The sequence below is a fragment of the Oncorhynchus mykiss genome, chromosome 3 (assembly GCF_057628025.1).
Source record: "Oncorhynchus mykiss isolate SJ-2025 chromosome 3, ASM5762802v1, whole genome shotgun sequence".
Taxonomy (NCBI): Eukaryota; Metazoa; Chordata; class Actinopteri; order Salmoniformes; family Salmonidae; genus Oncorhynchus; species Oncorhynchus mykiss.
The window spans coordinates 56,956,098-56,977,611 of NC_143024.1; the positions used below are offsets into that span (position 1 = coordinate 56,956,098).

At 40.8% G+C, this 21,514-nt stretch overlaps 1 protein-coding gene, 1 long non-coding RNA gene and 1 pseudogene across 4 annotated transcripts; 1 reads left to right on the top strand and 2 right to left on the bottom strand.

Annotated features, from left to right (window-relative positions):
- Positions 1 to 2: 2 nt before the first annotated feature.
- On the top strand, positions 3 to 8,179 carry LOC149984618 (uncharacterized). Of its 2 annotated transcripts, XR_016494719.1 has the most exons (5): positions 3 to 3,064; positions 3,206 to 3,341; positions 4,494 to 4,591; positions 7,645 to 7,712; positions 7,885 to 8,179. It is a non-coding gene; the product is annotated as an uncharacterized LOC149984618 (long non-coding RNA). The 2 variants fall into 2 exon arrangements; XR_016494718.1 differs by lacking the exons at positions 3 to 3,064; positions 3,206 to 3,341 and having other exon boundaries at positions 3,350 to 4,591.
- Positions 8,180 to 11,159: 2,980 nt separating this feature from the next.
- On the bottom strand, positions 11,160 to 12,500 carry LOC110520016 (asparagine synthetase domain-containing protein 1-like; annotated as a pseudogene). The gene is made up of 2 exons (XR_016494717.1): positions 12,367 to 12,500; positions 11,160 to 12,074 (listed from the first exon to the last, which is right to left on the bottom strand). The product of XR_016494717.1 is annotated as an asparagine synthetase domain-containing protein 1-like (transcript).
- A 1,692-nt stretch (positions 12,501 to 14,192) lies between these two features.
- On the bottom strand, positions 14,193 to 21,168 carry si:ch211-136m16.8 (uncharacterized). The gene is made up of 6 exons (XM_021596974.3): positions 20,529 to 21,168; positions 15,988 to 20,115; positions 15,453 to 15,660; positions 15,214 to 15,293; positions 15,008 to 15,105; positions 14,193 to 14,868 (listed from the first exon to the last, which is right to left on the bottom strand). The coding sequence occupies exons 1-6, from the start codon at positions 20,583 to 20,585 to the stop codon at positions 14,793 to 14,795; spliced, it is 4,647 nt and encodes a 1,548-aa protein (XP_021452649.3). The 5' UTR covers positions 20,586 to 21,168; the 3' UTR covers positions 14,193 to 14,792.
- Positions 21,169 to 21,514: the final 346 nt, after the last annotated feature.

A 21,514-nucleotide genomic window follows, 5' to 3' on the forward strand; every position in this document is an offset into this window, starting at 1 on the left:
AAAGGGGCTGGATAATTTTGCACGCCCAATTTTTCAGTTTTTGATTTGTTAAAGAAGTTTGAAATATCCAATAAATGTCGTTCCACTTCATGATTGTGTCCTACTTGTTGTTGATTCTTCACAAAAAAATACAGTTTTATATCTTTATGTTTGAAGCCTGAAATGTGGCAAAAGGTCGCAAAGTTCAAGGGGGCCGAATACTTTCGCAAGGCACTGTATTTGATGCCATTCCACTGATTCTGCTCCAGTCATTACCACAAGCCTGTCCTCCCCAATGAAGTTGGAACCAACCTCCTGTGATGTGAAGTATAAACCAGAAGTCATGGTATATTATTAGATTGTAAACTGTGACCTGTTTCCAAGTCAACTCTGAAAGCCATGTTACTACTCTAACACTGTTACAACCGTAATGGGCAAAACAGTCAAGTAATAACATGACAAACGGTTGCTCAAATCTCCCATTGATACCAATGCATGACTTCTGCAAACCTTTGAGTGAATGTACTGTTTCTCCAAAAAAGATTGAGCCTTGCTGAGGATGTACATTTGAAGTCGGAAGTTTACATACACCTTAGCCAAATACATTTAAACTCAGTTTTTCACAATTCCTGACATTTAATCCAAGTAAAAATTCCTTGTCTTGGGTCAGTTAGTATCAACACTTTATTTTAAGAATGTGAAATGTCAGAATAATAGTAGAGAAAATGATTTATTTCAGCTTGTATTTCTTCATCACATTCCCAGTGGGTCAGAAGTTTACATACACTCAATTAGTATTTGGTAGCATTGCCTTTAAATTGTTTAACTTGGGTCAAACGTTTCGGGTAGCCTTCCACAAGCTTCCCACAATAAGTTGGGTGAATTTTGGCCCATTCCTCCTGACAGAGCTGGTGTAACTGAGTCACGTTTGTAGGCCTTCTTGCTCGCACATGCTTTTTCAGTTTTGCCCACAAATTCTCTATAGGATTGAGGAGCAGGGTTTTGTGATGGCCACTCCAATACCTTGACTTTGTTGTCCTTAAGCCATTTTGCCACAACTTTGGAAGTATGCTTGGGGTCATTGTCATTTGGAAGATCCATTTGTGACCAAGCTTTAACTTCCTGACTGATGTTTTGAGATGTTGCTTCAATATGTGCACATAATTTTCATACCTCATGATGCCAACTATTTTGTGAAGTGCACCAGTCCCTCCTGCAGCAAAGCACCCCCAAAACATGCTGCCACCCCCGTGCTTCACGGTTGGACTGGGGTTCTTTGGCTTGCAAGCCTTCCCCTTTTTCCTCCAAACATATCGATGGTCATTATGGCCAAACAGTTCTATTTTTGTTTCATCAGACCAGAGGACATTTCTTCAAAAAGTACGATCTTTGTCCCCATGTGCAGTTGCAAATTGTAGTCCTGCTTTTTACGGCGGTTTTGGAGCAGTGGCTTCTTCCTTGCTGTCGATATAGGACTCGTTTTACTGTGGATATAGATACTTTTGTATCCACAAGGTCCTTTGCTGTTGTTCTGGGATTGATTTGCACTTTTCGCACTAAAGTACGTTCATCTCTAGGAGACAGAAAGCGTCTCCTTCCTGAGCAGTATGATGGCTACGTGGTCCCATGGTGTTTATACTTGCGTACTATTGTTTGTACAGATGACTGTGGTACCTTCAGGCGTTTGGAAATTTCTCCCAAGGATGAACCAGATTGTGGAGGTCTACAATTTTATTTTCTGAGGTCTTGGCTGATTTCTTTAGATTTTCCCATGATGTCAAGCAAAGAGGCACTGAGTTTGAAGGTAGGCCTTGAAATACATCCACAGGTACACCTCCAATTGACTCAAATGATGTCAATTAGCCTAACAGAAGCTTCTAAAGCCATGACATAATTTTCTGGAATTCTCTAAGCTGTTTAAAGGCACAGTCAACTTAGTGCATGTAAACTTCTGACCCACTGGAATTGTGATAGTGAATTATTTGTGAGTCTGTAAATAATTGTTGCAAAAATGACTTGTCATGCACAAGTAGATGTCCTAAATGACTTGCCAAAACTATAGTTTGTTTACAAGAAATTTGTGGAGTAGTTGAAAAACGAGTTTTAATGACTCCAACCTAAGTGTAAACTTCCGACTTCAACTGTACATACCAACACACAGGATGCCCAGGGCTCGTATAACACTGAGGAGGGTTCTCTTAGTTGTCTGGGACACCCGTAGTAGATGAACCCGTGGTGGAACTCTGTTCTCTTTACACATCCCGTCCAGGTGGCTCAGATTGCGCTATAACTGCCTGGCAGCTTGAAACACAATACTATTTGGTTACACTTTACCAACATGAATCGTAGGTAAATCTTGACTTGAATTATTTCACAAGGGCTACATAAGGGCCATCTCTGGCCTGACTATATCTAACACCACCACACAACATTTGACAATTGGCAGTTGCGGGATGTGAGTGATGCCTTTATTGCATATCGGCCAGCAGTGGTGACCATCCGTGAGAAGATGACAGGATGAGGGCATAAGTTGATGCCAGCTGTCACCTCATGAAACTGTCAAGGAAAATATGACCAGGGTAAGCTAGTTCACTAGTGTAATGCCTTGCCAATTACCTGACCCTAATAACAATGGGTTAGCATAGTGTAAAGTTAGTCAATAGGCCAATAAGATGACATCACCTGCCGTGACTGTTCTGTCATTACTAGGATGGCGTTATGTAGAACTTGTGTAAGAGGGTTCAAGTAAAGTGTTACATATAATTCAAGCTGTACATTAAAAAGTGTAATATGTCACTTTTTGGACAACCTGACTAAATTCACGTAGAAATGTAAGTTACCATTTCCACTTCGTTAACCTCATTTTGTCTCTCTAATTAAGAGAACAACAGACATTTATTGTGAAAAAGAAGGCTGGAATGAAAGAACCATCTGTTGTCTTGTCTGGACAGTTACTATTTCAGATGCTGCTGTACAGATTCTCTGTAGACGTGTGTGACAGACAGGGGACCTGAGGGAAGACTAGAGGCTGTTGCCATGTTACAGGAAAAAGAAAACAGGAACACATCTATTCAGGGAGTCAGAAGTAAGCATTCGGAAACACAACAAAACAGTGAACACCCATCCCATTTCAATTGATACCCCAGTTCTTCCTAATCAACTTTAGGATATTGAAACATTTGGAACAGTCAGTAATGTTTAGGATTGTGTTCCTCTTCTTTTCAAGGTAGACATTCCTGGCTACATGCCTTCCTGTGCTCTGGCTGGGGGTGATGAGTCTAGCAGAGGAAAGCCGTCTGGGGGCAGGAGGTGGCTTGACTTGCGGTGACAGAGGCAGGCCTCGCTCCAGCACAAATCTCAGGGTGCATGTCCACAGTACAGTCAATCATTAATCTGCATTGCCTGTCAATGGCACATGGAAGTAGCATTGTTTTACGACGCTCTGTGTTTCGTTTCATCGATCCCTAGAGAGAGTGTGAAGCACAGTAGTATGCATATTGAGAAACATCCCATTACCCATCATTCAGGGCAGGTGTTTTGCATGTTATTTTGACATTAATATGTGTCACATATCAGTTTCTAAACAATATTTAAAAAAATAATAATAATCATTGAGTTAATAAAGCCATGGTCTCTTTTTTTGCTTTCTTGAGTAAGGCAGCTCCAAAATGCAGCTGTTTCAGCCCAGTTCAGTGCTTTCTGTGGTGGTTGAGCAGCCAGTGGAAAATACAGAGCATTGGTAATGTTCTCTAGTTGCGCCGTGATTGGGTAATGTTTTCTAGTTGTGCCGGGATTGGCTCAGTGTTCTGTCACTCATGGGGACACTACATCACCGCTAAATCTAAGGGTAGAGCTCGAAAATTCAAGCCCCTTGGGTGCTGCATTAGAGTTACATTAGAAGTGCCCATCCAAGAAGCCTCAAGGTCATTGGCCACAGATAAAATTGTAAAATCACGTTATTTCTACACTAGCTTTGATTGGACTGATCATGTCAACATCATACTTTCAAAATCTTAGCTAGCAGTCATCATCATGAATCAAGTTTACAATCTACAGGCAAATGCTTTTTAATCCGTGTCATATAAAGAGAAATTATAGATCAAACGTATCGGTACTCATGGGCCATTGGACATAAACATTACACAACAAGTAGGAAATCGCAAATTCAACAATGAGTGGTTTGGAAGGAACTAGTGGCTAACTGGCAGCATTGCAAAGCAATCCCTAGCCTGCTATTCAGTGGAGTGGGTTTGTAGTTCCAAGTCTGGGTTTAAGGGTCTCTTTTCCAAACTTAAAAGGATAAACATTCAATGTTGGCCATGCTGTCAATTCAGCATGACTTCTGCCATCAAAACAACTGGAAACTCAGAACCTTGAAATCTGACTTCAGTGAGTTCAAGACAGCTGGGAACTCGGAATTGAACGGTCATCCAACTTGCTATTGCAAGTCGGGAACTCAGGCCTCTTTCTAGAGCTCCAACGTCATCGTAATTTGACCTTGTTTTTTCCCCCAGAGTTCCCAGTCATCTTGGATGCACCATCAATCCATAGAATGCCAGACTTTGATGACAAAATTTGCTCACGAAGGACCTGTTCAAGTGAACACAGCAAGGTGAGTCCAAAACTGTATTGTATGATGCTTCATGAATTATGTAATATACCAGGGAGATATGTATACAGTAGCTAATACTAAGTGTATGTTGTGTAGTAAGCTGATTGTAGCCCATGTGCCTCACCCTAGTAATTTGGTCCCTTTTCCCTCCCTCTTAATTTCAACTACCGTTCTGACTTGGTGGTGCACATGCAGCCTATAGGCTGTTTTAGAGAAATGTAATCATTGAATATTGTAAGAGCTTTCCTTCTCTGCTCATATGCCCCTTTTATTTATCCTATGGTTCTGACTTGGTGTACAGGGAGAATAGTGTAAGAACTGTTGTGGAAATTAAGTACTGAGAGACTTGGTCATTTCGTCAAACAATCATCTTTATTAAATATCAACTAATTATTGCAATAATGAGACCGTCAGTCCACCAGTCTTGACTGACTGTTAGGCTGAGTCATACAGACAATGCACAGTTCATATAGCTAATATCCAGAATGCTTGGTTCCACCCCCTCCCATATAGATTGGGGGGCACCATAAGCAACTTTGGCCTCATCCTGTCTTTATCTGCCCCTGGCGTTATCTTAATCCCGACCCTGGCCTATTTTCCCAGGCCAGGATGTCTAAGAACCATTGAGGCCTTTGTTCTACTCCTCTCTATCAGAGTTACAACCACCCCACATCCTGTCACTGGAATGATAGCTGTAGGTTTTATCACCAGGAAACTAGAGTGGACAACATAAAAGTCAGCACTAGCAGGACAGAAATATCTCACTGTGTAGGTGAATAATTGTTACATATTCAACAAATAAGGTGAATACATCATTTTTCTGTCACAGAATGCTCTGAATTCATACTCTGAATGCTCTGAATTCTGTCGCTGTACATTTAAAAAATGCTGAACAAATAGTTATATTAGCTACATCCGTCCTAACTCGCTCATTAATGTCTTCATCAAAATTACAGATTGCCTCTTAGCCGCTCGTCGTCCCCTTATGCAATAGTTTGTACATCTCAATTGTCAATAGAAACCACATTTGTTTAAGCAAGTCAGCCATATCAGCTATGTTTTTTTTTAAAGGAAGTAAATGAGGCTGAATTAACTGTTTCGCTGCCAGGAGCCTCACCAATGGAGTTCACCCACCCTAGATGCACACATGGACCGTCACACACACAAACAAGCACACAGGAATGGTCAAACATGCAAACACACACACGCACACACAAGACATTGGTTAAACAGTACTAACCTGCTGGGCTATGAGGGACTGGTCCTGGTCACTGTTCCTGACCAGGCACAGCGGAAGTGGAGCATGGCCTGCTGGCTGCCAAGGAGATTGACCAGCACCGGCATGGCACTGTAGCGTATCAGGGGCCTCATTTATCAAGGTTTAGAGTATTTTTTGTGCACATGCACCTTTGATAAACGAGGTCCCAGGGCCTCAAACACAAGCGTCTTTTCAAATGTGACACCACCAAGGTAGCAACCATACACTGCAGTGCTGGCCTTGCGCTACGCATCAGCTCCAGCAGGGCCAGGATTCCTCCTGAATAGGGTTGCAAAGCTACCAATAATTTACCAAAGTCACCGGAATCTATAGTAATTTTGGTAATATATACTTGAATAACTTTACTTTTTTATATATCTGTGTCCATATTGTCCATGAGTTTCTAGTAGATAAACCATATGGTTCAAGAGAAATAGCCTAATTAATGAAAAAAAGCAACAATGGCACTATTTTCAATTACCTCTGCAACTCGTCCAACTATTGACTTTTTTCACAACTGCCACCAGTTTGACGCCAAAACATGAACAATAACATATTGACATAGAAAAATGTTGAAGAAAAAAGGATAATCATATTAAACACCAATGGTATTCACAACGTAGATGGTTTATGTGTTGTTATGTGTTAATAACATTTAGAATACTTTACCCAGCAGGCTATGCGGGAGGCGGATGGTTAAAGAATGCCTTGCATGGCTAAACATGGAGTTTTCTAGCTGAAGTACATGTAGTTAAACCTACGCCCCAGTATGTCATTATACAAGGAACAAACATACGTTTATATTTAGGATAATGTTTTACAGCTTTGTCATTTTATCATTTCATTATTTGACGTTACACCTGACAGAGGGCCAGAGATAATTACAGACACCTGTGATAATCTGAAGTACCTAAAAGGGCCACTAGATGTCTTGTGATATATTCTGGTAGTTTACTTGGAATTTCCAATATTATACCCTTGCAACTCTACTCCTGAAGTATAGGAAAGCTACTTTAGGGTCTGTCGATATTTAGATTCTATTGCAGAATAAGTTTACCTTTAACACTCATTACGTGCTCCATTGTGGCTAAAACACCCCATGGTTAAGGTACGAATACAGTGCCTTCAGAAAGTATTCACACCGCTTGACTTTTTCCAAATGTGGTTGTTTCAGCCCGAATTAAGCCATTATTAAAAGTACATGTTGTGTCACGATCGTCGTAGTGAGGAGACCAAAGCACAGGGTGATGTGAAAACATATTTTTAATGAAAGACGAAAAACCACGAAGTACACTAAACAAGCAAAATAACAAGACGACCGTGAACGCTATCAAAACTGAGTGCAAACATGCAACATCACATAGACAATAACCCACGAAATACCCAAAGAAGATGCCTGCCTAAATATGGTTCCCAATCAGAGAGAACGATAAACAGCTGCCTCTAATTGAGAACCAATCTAGGCAGCCATAGACATACATAAACACCTAGATGGTAAACAACCCCATAAACCTACAAAACCCCTAGACAGTACCAAACACATACATCATCCATGTCACACCCTGACCTAACCAAAATATATAAAGAAAACAAAGAATACTCAGGTCAGGGCGTGACACTTTGGCTAATGTTATAAGGGATCAAACTGGGATCGAGTAATCTTTTTGCTGATAAGAGCAAACCGCATTCTACTTGATAAATAACCCTCCTAATTTTCTACAGTGTGTACATATTCATCTGTATGGAATGTGGCCGCCCTCATTATTAAGTTAGGCCTTTTCTTTCTTTTTTGCAGTGTCCTTGTTTCTACATGTTTTCCAAGAAAAGCCTTTATTGGAGGATGTTTTTCTTGATGGAAAGAAGGTAAACAGTTTGTAATTTCCTTAATTTGTGCTGGTAATCAATCCATAACTTGATGGATTTGAAACTTTTTTGTCAAGGCTCATTTCAAGGTACTATTTAAGATTGATGGTCAACATTCATGGCTGTAAAAACAATGCATTCTCTAAGCACACATTTCCTTTTCCCTCTACAGAAAGCCTGTGTATATTCATCAGATTTCTGGCCGTTTTGATGTGGGAAACCTTGCTTCCTATCTTTAACGTGACTGGTACTTCAGAGAAGATCTTCAAGGTGTGGGAAACCTTCCTTCCTATGTTTAATGTGACTGGTACTTCAGAGAAGACCTTCCAGATGTGAAGTCTTACACAATATAGCTTACTCAGGTGCATGTGTGAGATTGACAATGTGAAGAAAACAGCAACTTTGACTATTACAAAAACATATCAAGAGTAAATGTATTCAAATGAATTAAAACATGTCTGTTGATACTGTGGCTCACTGTGACCCGAATTACAAGCATGACTTAGTTGGCTTATGTCAATACAGTGAACAAAGATAACCACTAGGGTAGCCTAGTGGTTAGAGCGTTGGACTAGTAACCGGAAGGTTGCGAGTTCAAACCCCCGAGCTGACGAGGTACAAATCTGTCGTTCTGCCCCTGAACAGGCAGTTAACCCACTGTTCCCAGGCCGTCATTGAAAATAAGAATTTGTTCTTAACTGACTTGCCTGGTTAAATAAAGGTAAAATAAATAAATAAAATAAATAAATTAAATGTTCTGCTGACCTAAGTTGTGAGGAGTCTCTTGCACTTGTCTGACGCCTTCCCATGGCTGTTTTTCCTCTTTGCGATGCGGGAACCAAACTGCATGGCTCTCTTAGGGAGTAGAGCAAAGGTCCCAAGGCCCAGCTCCTTGGCAGCCAGCCTCAGTAGTAGTTCCTCCCGACAAATCTGCCTTCTCGGACACTGGCAGGGCATTCAGGAAACACACCACATCCTCGTCCAAATAGGGAAGCCTATACAAAACCAACAAATAAATATAGCATGTGCGATTGCTTCAGTTCCTCAATGGCAATGCTAATAGAGCAACAACAAAAAAGTACCTTTTAGTTGAACTCTTTCCTTGAGTAAATCAAGTGCATTGAAATGACTTAGGAACTGTGCCCACTTTGGAGAGGTGTGTGGCCACTTGGAGACACGAGTTAGTCCTCTCACTCAAACCCTTGTAAATGTTTTGTCTTGTGTTGCAGCTATCCCACATTTTCCAGTAATAGTCTTAAAGTTACTGAATGTAGCCAGAGTAATTTCCGATTTCGTCATCAACAAATGCCGCGAAAAGCACAGTAAATTAAAAATGCACATAAAATCAACAGTGTAGTGTTTGGATTCAGACTTGTCAGGTGAACGGTTGTGTACTCACCTTTGGTCTAATAATTTTCCCATTATCTCTAAACTGTTCCCTTTCAATTGCTACGATGGTTATGCATATGTTTTTCATATTTCTTCTGTAAGAAACATTTAAATGCAGCCCCATCCATATAGGCCAATTTCCACAAGTGTAAAGGGTTAAACAAAACCTTTTTTTAACCCTAACCCTATAGGTGAATCTGTGCCTTTCTTTTTGATCAAGTTACTCATGGCCTCTCTGTGTTCCTATTTTTTTAATAATGGAAGATCTGCTTGTCACTGAAGAAGGACAGAAACTGTGACGACAGACTGGTGTGACTCAAATCAACATTTAAATTGGTGGTAATAAATGGGCATTATTCACTAAAACGAAAACAAATGTTATTGCTTACGTGTCCTATTCAGTACTTGCCTAGCCTCCTTCCCATGGTCCGCTATGATTCTGTCATCTCGAAATGAGATTCCTTGTAGAAATTCTGCCCAGCTCCATGACCAGCTCTTGGACCAGACCCTCATGCCCAGAGGTCTTGAAGCGGACTCTGTGTCTGGAGTACCCTGCCTTCTGCTCATTGGCTCCAAAACCTGTCAAAACCACTTGCAGACAGAGCAGTGGTTCGATTAGGCCTACATACTGTTGATCGAATTTACACCACGCCCAAGCTAGCATAATTTTCCTCAAAAAAGGAAAAGACTTTATTCACATCTAAATGGCATGTTCCTTATTACTTTACCCATGTGATCTACAAAGGGGCGGCAGGTAGCCTAGTGGTTAGAGTGTTGGACTAGTAACCGGAAGGTTGCAAGAATCCCCGAGCTGACAAGGTAAAAATCTGTCGTTCTGCCCCTGAACAAGGCAGTTAACCCACTGTTCCTAGGTCGTCATAAGAATTTGTTCTTAACTGACTTGCCTAGTTAAATAAAGGTAGAATAAAAAATAAATAAAAAGGACAAGACAAACACATCGGTGATACTGTACCTTGGCAGATGAAGTGAACCCCCCTCGGTTTGTTGCCTTCTGTGAGGAAGCCGGTTCCTTTCGCTGCAAACCACACAGCACATCCAATGCTGTCATCAAGCACAGTATCCAACCTCTCAAGTGCTGAAGCTCTTGCAGGCCTGCTCTGCCAGTGATCCTGTCTGGAATGTCAAAGGGGCTATACACATGGGAATCAGCAACGTCAGTTTTAGAATCCATGGGCTTTGATTTGTGCTTTTTGCTTTTCTTGGTAGACTCCTTCAGCACCTTTGGTTCTTGCAGTTTGAATGCCACATTCAGAAGGTCAATTGGTTGGTGGGTTGGGATGTGGCGGTCAGCCAGAGCAGCCAGAATCATGGAATCAAGGAAATGATGGCAATTGCCGCTTCGTCATTGGTCGGTGGTGATGTCACCAGTGTATCAAAGAGAAGACACTGCACATGCCTCCGTACTAGAGGTCGACCGATTTCAAGTTTTCATAACAATCGGTAATCGGCATTTTTGGACACCGATCATGGCCGATTACATTGCACTCCACGAGGAGACTGCGTGGCACACTGACTACCTGTTATGTGCGTACAGCAAGGAGTCACGGTAAGGTGCTAGCTAGCATTAAACGTATCTTATAAAAAACAATCAATCTTAACATAATCACTAGTAAACTACACATGGTTGATGATATTACAAGTTTATCTAGCTTGTCCTGCGTTGCATATAATCGATGCGGTGCCTGTTCATTTATCATCGCCAAACGGGTGATTTAACAAGCGCATTCGCAAAAAAAGCACTGTTGTTGCACCAATGTGTACCTAACCATAAACATCAACGCCTTTCTTTAAAATCAATACACAAGTATATATTTTTAAACCTGCATGTTTAGTTAATATTGCCTGCTAACATGAATTTCTTTTAACTAGGGAAATTGTGTCACTTCTCTTGCGTTCTGTGCAACAGAGTCAGGGTATATGCAGCAGTTTGGGCCGCCTGGCTCGTTGCGAACTGTGTGAAGACTATTTCTTCCTAACAAAGACCGAAAACTTCGCCAAACGGGGGAGGATTTAACAAAAGCGCATTTGCGAAAAAAGCACAATCGTTGCACGAATGTAACTAACTATAAACATCAATGCCTTTCTTAAAATCAATACACAGAAGTGTGTTTTTTTTAAACCTGCATATTTAGTTAAAAGAAATTCAGGTTAGCAGGCAATATTAAACTTGGGAAATTGTGTCACTTCTCTTGCGTTCATTGCACGCAGAGTCAGGGTATATGCAACAGTTTGGGCCGCCTGGCTCGTTGCGAACTAATTTGCCAGAATTTAACGTAATTATGACATAACATTGAAGGTTGTGCAATAATAGTTGTGCAATAATTCTGTAAACAACTACTGCTGGAACCTCTTGCCACTATGGTGGTCTGTCAGAGCCAGGGAGATGGGCAGCCACAGACGTCAGAATGAAAGACTTCTCCTCAGCGGCATATTGCCAAAGCAAGCTTCGCCGGCCAAAGACGTCTCTCCTAAACCAGAGATAGTGTCCGGACTGTTGGTAATATGTAAAAAATTAAAATTAAAAAAAATGTTAAAAGCCCAGGGTCCACAAAGTTTGGCCAGGACAGACAGGATCTCTGTAGGGCTGTCACATGCTGAGAGATGGTGGCCAATAACATCAGTGTCTTTCTCTTCTGGTCTCAATGACAGTCCACCAAAAACCTCTTCGTTCCACATCAATACATTCCTGTTACTGTCTTGTGCTGGCTGAGGTGAAAGTCAATCTCGTGAAGTACACGAGCAGAGAACAGACACTGGTAGTGGGGATTTGAAGCTTTTTTGGTGATACGACTGGAGTTAGGCCCTCTATTCCTTAGGTGTTCCTGCATACTCTTCTCCAGCATACAACAGATATCACACATATTTATAGCTAGTAAGGCTTCATTTGTATTTCCCTCCCAGATTGTATAGATTTCGACATATCCTGGACCTTCTTCATGTTGACCAGTTCTTCTGAGGGAAGAAAAGTTCACAGGTTAGTCTATCTATGGCTAAGAGAAAACTAAACTTGTATAATAATATGAAACTTGTATGCACTTTGGCCTACTTTTGCATGAACCAAGAGTCTGCACTCTGTCTGCCAAGAAGAATAGGTTACTGTTGGGCTGTTGGACATAGACGCTCGGAAATAAATATGGATGAAGATTAGCAGATGTCCGTAAATTATGGTCTGACAATACCATATTCGTTAGAGCAATCAGTAGGTTTTAAACTAATTAAATTAGCTAATCCTGTTTTACCCTACCTTGTAGTTTATTTCCTTCTTCAGCGTAGACTCTCCCTCAGCAAAGTTTTCGTTCTCTTTCCGGTTCATTGCAGACATTTTGATGAGGTAGCTAACATACGAAGATAGTAGCGAATATAGTAGCTAAATTTATTATTTATTAGCTAGCTAGCAGAGACAAAAAAAATGGTTGTCACTAGTTACTAGTTACAGCCACAAAGTCAAAATAGTCTATTTCATAAAAATTCATGAAAACAGCCCCTCTGAAACTAGAGAGGTGCGAGTTGCTGCCTTTCGGGACCCTTTGCTTGGGACGTCCCGACGATTCTGGATAGCACCAGAGAGGAAGAGGCGAAGTGAGAGGGATAACTGGTGCCACAATCTGTCTTTGCCAGCAGGTGTAATTTTCTTTTCGCTCACCATGCGAGTTGTTTTTGTATCAAGGTCAATGAGAGTGTCGAATTTGGTTAACAAAACATGTAATGTCTTATTTGAACTAATATAATTTTCTTAATGAGTTGGTTGTTACCAATGGCGATTTTATCATGTACATCTTTGTGGGGCAAAAACATTTTTTACAAACATGTGGGATGCATGCCAGCAAAGCCACTACACAACACTAAACAATATATGAATTGCATTATAACGGTGACAAACAGTGCCCACAAACTGTTAGGGCCTACATAAAGCTGTCCCAACAGCAGAGTCCCAACACCTTACCACTGCTACAGTTCATTCAGACTAATTTACAGTTCATTCAGACTTGCTTAAACAAATGTGGTATCTACTGACAATTGAGATGTACAAATACGTCCGACAAGCGGATAAAATGCAATCCGTAATTTCGATTAAGACTTTGAGCGAGCGACGACGGACGTGGTCAATATAACTGTTTGTTAAGCACTTTTGAAATGTACAGCATCATAATTCAGAACATGGGCCGTTCTTAAAGTGTACGCACTGTACCAGTCAGAACCGTAGGATAAATAAAGGGGGCATATAAACAGACAATGAAAGCTCTTACAATATTCAATTATTACATTTCTCTAAAACAGGTTATAGGCTATTTGTGCACCACCAAGTTAGAACAGTCGGTGAAATTTAGAGGTGAAAATAGACTACATTATTAGGGTAAAGCACATTGAATGCCGTTTGGGTCTTCGCGTGCCAAAAAATATACGTCATATAACACTATTTCTCGCATTAAATTATGCCTTTAATTTGACACGTGAAATAACAACATTCTATTCAAGAATGTTGTGTGTGCTGAATTTGCACGTGCAAACCAAGCACCACAACTACTAACGTTATGTTTACAATACCGCGTTGGTGAAAATAGACCAAATTATTAGGGTGAGGTACATGAGCTACTAACAGTTTACTACACAACATACACTTAGTATTACTTTCTTAGCTACAGTACACATTTCTCCCTTGCATATGACATTTATGCAGAAGCATTCAATACATTTTTGGACTCACCTTGTGCAGGTGGCGCAACGGGCCTTTGTAGGCAAATTTTGTCATCAAAGTCTGGCATTCTCTGGATTAATGGCGGGAACTTGGAAGAGAAAAAAAACAGCCACTCCATTGAATAGCAGGCTAACGTTGGTGGTTTCTTTGCAATGCTTGCAGTTAGCCACTGATTCCTTCCAAACAACTCATTGCTGAATTTGCGATTTCCAACTTGTGTAATCTTTATGTATAACGGCCGATGAGCACCGATACGTTTTTATATATAATTTCTCTTCATTATTTCTCTTCATATGACATGAATTAAAAATGATTGTCGATTTGATGACAGGAGGGAGCTGGAGCTGCCTTACTGAAGAAAGCAAAAACAATACCATGTTTGTATGCAGTTTTATTAACTAAATTACATTTTTTATTTTTATTTTACATTGTTTCCAAACTTATATGTGACATATTAATGCCAAAATAACAAGCGAACAGGCAAGCCCCCCAAAAATAAACTGTTTTTTTTTAAATATAATGAATCTTAAGGTTTATATAACAGCTTCATAAGACCAATCAGTATAGACAATTATAGTCTAGCCCAAATATCAAGACGCTATAGCTGGTTTCCCTGCAGGTAACTACAGTAGCAACAGCAATAATTAGCACGGAAATAATGCATAAGAGATGTATTTTTGCTGGAACAAACCCACTGATGAAGAAATAAACAAATGTCACAAATAGCCTTCTTGAACCAATTTAATGCCTTGAGCAGTCAACTTTTTTTTTATCACACCAGTTTTTAAAAACCCTCTGGAACAAGTAAACACTGTCCAAAACAAAAATATATTAATTTTTTTTGAAAATGTTCATACAAAGATATTCAAAAGAAATAGACAAATAAAAGTTTGAAATAAAATGGAGAGATACTTATGATAAATTAAAACCCATTGTTCATGGACCATGGTTCGCCAATGAGAAAAAAGGTCCTGTCAATCATCTCCGCTCTCTTTTGGAGTCTTCTTCAGCTTGTTCTTCAGCTCATTCATCATCAGGGGATTTCCAAATCTGGTGGATAAATATATTAAACAAAAGGTGTTATAATAAAAAGAGAGCGACATTCATGTAGGAGATATCTCCATATAAAAGTGATTTCAAACAAGAAATTAAGAGAATCTTGTAGAAAATAGTTCAATTGATTCCCTACCCTGGGTGCCTAGGCGGTGTCCATTTAGTTTTGCGCTCCTCTTGCGTCTCTTCTTTCTTGGGAGATTCATCCCTTACATCTGGCTCGAGCTCAGATTTCTGTTGAATAGATGACATTGCCAAATCAAATTAAGAGTCAGAATAATAAACATACTACTAGACCTATTCAAAGGTTGAGCTCAAAAAGTGCAAGTATCTGATTGGTACCTGAGGGATATTTTCGGTGTTATTTTCACCTATCACCCCCTTTCCGGTCTTTCTTAAGATGGGGGGCCCTGCACCGAGTCCTGAACAACATCATAGCAACACAAACAACAAAGAAAGATATCCATTCACACTTAAATCTGGGCATCATCCATTATCTGTCATAGCACATTGTGTCACCAACGATAACAGAATGAAAGAACACATATACATTAAATTCCTCTTTTCTCTGTTAAACTTACCAGGTAGTTTGATTCCGATGCCGCCCATGCCCCTCATTGGTATCCCTGTTGGGCCTCTGACTGGAATGTGTACGGTGGGTTTTGAAGGGGAGGGGGTCAAAGATGGCATCTGTAGAAGAGTACGGGGATCCCTGGTTGGACGGGCATGTGGATTCTTGAGGGCAATGCGAGACTTTTGAGCAGTGAAGTCCAAAGCGGAGGCGTCAAACTGCAATGGTATGATAAACAACTGATTTACTAACAAGTTCAAGCTTAATTTCGATAACATAAAAATAAGCGAAACAAATCCAATAAAATATATGAAATAGACTAACGTTTGCTTTATCTCTTACGATTAGATAACACAATCATGATGTATTTGATTGCATTCTTTTAAAGGGATACTTCAGGATTTTGGCAATGAGGCCCTTCATCTACTTCCCCAGAGTCAGATGAACTTGTGGATACCATTTTTTAAAATGAGGAAGTTGTGGATTTTGGCCTCATTGCCAAAAATCCTGAAGTATCCCTTTAATAGGGAAAGTATTATCATTACCTGAAGCTCAAGACTTTGGTCTACATTTTTTGTTCCGGACGGGGAACTGAATCCTGCTTTTGCACCCTCCCCTCTGTTTTCCTCTGGTAATCCTGCATCTGTTTCCACAGTTTCCCCAGACTGCCCAACCTGGGATTTCTCTATTATTCCATCGTCGATCTCCGGTAGTTGACCCTGTGATCCAAAATCTGTCTGCTTTGATAAAACAGGCCCTGTCTTCACAACTTCCTCTGTTACCAAAGCCTCAATCTCATCGTTTCCCCAAAATAATCCTACCTCAATTTCCAGTGATTTGTTTGCCGTGTTATCTCCTGCCTTCTCTTTTAACACAGCCTCTGTCGCCTCTGAAAGTTCAGCCTCTAGCATTATCAGAGCCGTTGTATTTTTCACTAATTCTGTGTCTGACACATCTGTTTCCTCTGATAATCCAGCATCTACGGTCTCCTCTGATAATCCAGACTCTTTCTCCACATCTGGTATTTCTGTGTAAATATCCTTTAATCCAGCCTCACTGTCCACTGATTCTTCAGATAATCCAGCCTCTGATATTTCAAGTGATCTGGACTCCAGAGACTTGTCTGATGAGTCCGTATCCATCTCTACTATTTCCACCGACAGCACAGTCTCTGTTCTCACATGTACTATGTCTTCTTCTATGTTCTTCTGTAACCCATACTTGGTCTCTACTAAATCAGTCTCTATCTCCTCTGAAAATCTGACCTCTGTCACATCTGTGTCCTCTGATGAATCAGCACCTGTTCTATTCATTTTTTCCAATAGCTCTATCTTTGGCCTAACTTCCTCTGGTAATTCGGCTTCGGTCCTCACTAATCCAATTTCTGTCTCCACCGTATCCCCAGCCTCAGATTCCACTAATTCCTCTACGTCTGTCTCCACCGATGGCTCTGTCTCAATACTCTGTCTTTTTGTCTGTTTGTCCTTCTGTGATCCAGACTCAGTCTCAGATAATTCCTCCAATAATTCAGACTCAATCGCTGTCGTTTCCAGAAAAATGATGGCTTCTCTGTCAACTATTCCAGACTCTGTTTCCTCTGATGGCGATTCCTCAATCTTCATATCAAGTATTGCTGCTTCTGTCTCATTCATGATTCCCTTTTCGGGCTCCAATGTTTCCCCAGCCACAGGCTCCACTAATTCTTTCATTAATGTAGCTTTTATATTATATTTTTCCTCTGATAATTCATCTTCTGTGTCCTGTGATAGTACAACTTCTCCACAAACCATTTCCTCAAATAATTCGGCCTCTATTTCTGTCGAATCTGGTAATCCAGCCTCTACCATTCCCTGTGATTTAGTCCCAGCCTCAGATGATTTGTCTGATAATCCATTGTCTGTTTCCAGTGACTCATTAGATGACACAGCCTTTGTCTCTGTGAGAAACACAGCCCCTGTGTGAATTGATGATGGGTACAATGTCGTGTTCATTGATAATCCTGCCTCTGTCGTCACAGTTCTTTCTGATGATGCAGTTTCAGTTCTCACATCTGGTATTTCTGCCTCCTGTTTTTTCACTAATCCAGATTCTGTTTCCAACATGTCCCGAGCCTCAGATTCCACTAATTCCTCTGTGTTTGTCTCCATTGACAGCACAGTCACTGTCCTCACCTCTGGTGTGTCTACCTCTGCCCCCTTTTGTAACCCTTCCGCCACAGTTTCCCTTAGTAATCCAAAATTGGTATCGGCTGATTCCTGCATTGATCCAGACTCTGTCTCATCTTTGTCCTCTGATGGCACAACCCCACTCCTCACTTCTGGTATTTCTGCCTGTGTCTCCTTCACTGATTCAAATTCTGCCCCCACTGTCTCCCCTGCCTTTGACTCCATCCATCCCTCTCTAAACTCTGCCTTTATCTCCTCTGTCTCTTTGTATAATCCAGCCTCTGTTCTCAGTGTCTCATCTGATAAACAAACATATGTCTCTGCGGCTTCCTCTGACAGTCCTAACTCAATCTTCATTGGTTCGTGTGATTCAGCCTTTGTTTTCGCTAGGTCCTCTAGTATTTGAGTATCTGTTTCATTCAGTGATACAGAATCTGTTCTCTCCGTTTCCCCCAGTGATTTCGCTGCTTTCGCGACTGTGTGCTCGTCTACCACTGTATCAGAGGCTTTCTCAATATCCTCACTTTCAAATAATCCTTCAACAGTTTTCGGGTCTTCTTTCCCTTCCATGAGTTCACTCACTGGTGAATTGTCCGATTTAAAACTAGTTCCAGTGTTCTCTACACCTTCTAACCCTTTGGTATCACTTTCGGTGTGTGCTTCTTGTAAACGGGTGGTGTTGACTTCATCGCCGCCAACTTCCAGGATCTTCGGTGCCGTATTCTCGTCTAACTCTTTGCCATTGTTGATTTCAGGAATTTCCTCTCGAGTTTCTTCACACGCTACACATTTTGGCTCCTGAGCCACAACAAGGTCCTCACATAGCCCAGGGGAAATGTATTTTGCCACGCCTCTGATTTCCACTCTATTGTCAACCACTGAAATACGTTTTCCCTCCACTTCATTAAGGGGGTCTTCGTCTTCCTTTGAAATCTTGTCTTCCTGTAGTTTATTTTTCTCCACTACAACATTTCTCTCCTGATAAGAGAAAGTGTCCAGCCCAGTCACTTTATCTTTCACATCCTCTGCCTCTGTATCCGTCTTCGTCCCAATACCGATTGCAACGTCTTCTATCTTGTTACTGCCCCCGTCCTCAAACACTTTGGATCCATCCTCTGATACCTCTTCTTTTCTTTCCTCTAACACTGTGCTGTCAATTCTTTCAGTGTTGCCCTCCATTCTCTGCTCGTCTCTAACAATAGTTATCTCATCATTTGACACAAAGACTCTTTTGTCATAGGCCATTGGCAATTCCAACTCTGCCTCTGAAACAAAGATGTCCTGGCCTCTTCCCAATGTTCTGTCTTCGTCTGATAATCCTCCACAAAGTGGTCGTGGGTTGGGGTCATTTTCTTGATCAAACCTCTCTATAGTTCCTTCATCAAACTTCAAACGATTGTCACCATATTCATGTTTGTTATTGTTTTCTGAGACTTGGAAATCATTGTATGGTCCAAAGCCCCTGTCCAATATCTCTTCCTGTTCTCTTCTGCCCATCTCTTCTATTGCTCTATTCTCTTCCTCTCTCTCCTCCTTCCTCCCAAGTTCTTCCATGTCCATGCCATTCTTCACTTCATTACCATCTCGACTCAGTTTGTCTTTGATTACACACAGATCATCGCTATTCTCACCTCCCGCTGAGAATTCTACTATTTCTGCTACTTTCCACCCTTCTTTGCCTGTCTCCATGAAGAGTACTTCCGTTTCTTTCTCTCCATATTTTTCATTTAATTTTACCATGGTTTCATCCTCTGTACTTTGCACATCGTGTTTCATTAATCTGTCCTTATTTTCCTTGTCTCCATTCTTATCCAAAAGTGTGGCAGGTTCAGCACAGGCTGATGTAAGGTTTGGGGACTCTATATCAAAATGTATTTCTCCATCTCTATTGTTTTCATGTTCTTCTGTTTTGGTTCCTTCTTCACCACAGGGGAATTCTTCAGTAACTTCTTCAGGGATTTCTTCTTCCTCCGCTTTTCTTTCTGCCACTGCACCTCTTAATCTATTTGCTTCAACACAGTTGTAACTGTCAGTGTGTCCTTGTGCTCCCTGGCCCTCTGACCTTTCAGATGTCGGCTCTCTAAATAATATAGGGATCCCAGTGACTACCACTGATTGGACCCCTTTCCCCATATGTAATTCTTCTTTAGTAACATGCTGGATTGTGCCTTTATTTTCTGTTCGGTCCACCTGCTCTTGTTTTATATCATGCCCCTCCGGGGATGATTTGCTATCACTCCCTCTGTTGGATTGTCCAGTGTATTGCACATTGTCTCTGCCGAGGCCTGGACCAATGATGACATTGCACTGTTCCCAGGCAACAACAGATCTTGGTTTCTTAACCTCAGAGCCTGTTTCAAAAGTGACCTCAGTTTCCTTTATCTCATTTTTCGCACCATCTCCATGGTCGTCTGTTTGTTGTGCAGCAGTGGCTTCCTGTCTTGAGCTTGTGTCATTGTTAATGGACTCTGGGCTTAGATACCTCCCCACAACTTCCGTAAAGTAGTTCTGTTTGTATGTGTGAGTGTGAGTGTGAGTGTGTGTGTGCGTGCGCGCATGTGTGTGTGTGTGTGTGTGTGTGTGTGTGTGTGTGTGTGTGTGTGTGAAAGAGAGAGAGAGAGAGAGAGAGAGAGAGAGAGAGAGAATTACTCTATGTTAATGTCATTTACTTCCTTGTCCATATATGATAACATATAACATAACATTACATCAATCCAGATACAGTGAAATAGAGTTAATGCAATCATTATGTTTTTCTCCTCCTTAGGGAAGTTCTCAATTCAAACTAATTGTTCATCAACAAATTATTAAGTAGTCTAAAATATATATATTGTAATTGTAACAATAGGAAATAATGAACCAATCACGGTAGGCTATAAAAATAGTGTCCTGTAGTAAATTATTTCAGCGCAGAAACTCACCCAAACTGTCCAGAAAGTCCTCCCAGCACGAGTGAGGGGGCTTGCTGGTGAGTCCATCTTTTGGTGTTTCAGTGGCTTTTTTCGATAAGATAATACACTTCTCTTCAGAGTAGACTACAACAAAGTAACTGCAACCTGAGGTAGCCTACTTCTTCTTGATAGGCCTATTAATTATTTTGTCAAACGAGGACAAAAAAAAAAAATCCCATTAGTAAATTGTCAAATAGACCTATTAACTTTTCCAGAGGTCTAAACGCGAGCAAATGTAAATGAGAATTTTGGTAACAGCTCTTATGTAGTTCCTGACGCTGAGATGTCCGGTTACGCGTCATTGCGTTAGTGGAAACCAAGACTGTTCTCAGGGCAGGCCTGGTTGCAGTTAGATATGTTCCAGTCACACCAGGGACAATTTTAGCTAACCCTACACCTTTTCCTATCCTTAACTTAATTATCCTAACCTGTCACGTTAGAATTATCCTAAACTGCCATGAGAACAATTCTTGGTTTCAACTAATGTGATACGGGTATACAGCAGGAAGATGATAACGTCGCGTTCAAATGCTACTCTAAACTTGGAAACTCGTATGACAAATTTAAGCAAAGATGATCTATTATATTGACAAGATGGTCGAGTGACTTCTCTAACAATGGAAATATATGTATTCAAATATGGAAGACAGGCGCGATCAGGTGGGACCATTATAGCCAATGAGAGGGCAGATAGGCGTGTGAAGACTGGCACAACTCCGATACAAGGTAGTTTTTTTCAAAGTTGTCGAAATGCCACGTGCGTCCATTTATATCAGTGCATTTTAAACAACCTAACCATTACGAACCTTATATTTGATCAAATAAGCATCATGTAGAATATTAGCAATTACATTTATTCTTAACCAAATTTGCCGCTGTCATTGACCTCCGCCCAAAAATAAGAATTTGTATATGGAGTAAACCCTCTCTCCTCTCCTCTCTGGTTTAGTCACGTC

Excerpts from the sequence above, each read along its gene's own strand:
- si:ch211-136m16.8 (XM_021596974.3), bottom strand. The coding sequence starts at position 20,585 with ATGGACTCACCAGCAAGCCCCCTCACTCGTGCTGGGAGGACTTTCTGG. Across the intron at positions 20,116-20,528 it reads GGACTTTCTGGACAGTTTGG|AACTACTTTACGGAAGTTGT; the intron begins GTGAGTTTCTGC and ends ACATACAAACAG. Across the intron at positions 15,661-15,987 it reads ACCAAAGTCTTGAGCTTCAG|TTTGACGCCTCCGCTTTGGA; the intron begins GTAATGATAATA and ends ATACCATTGCAG.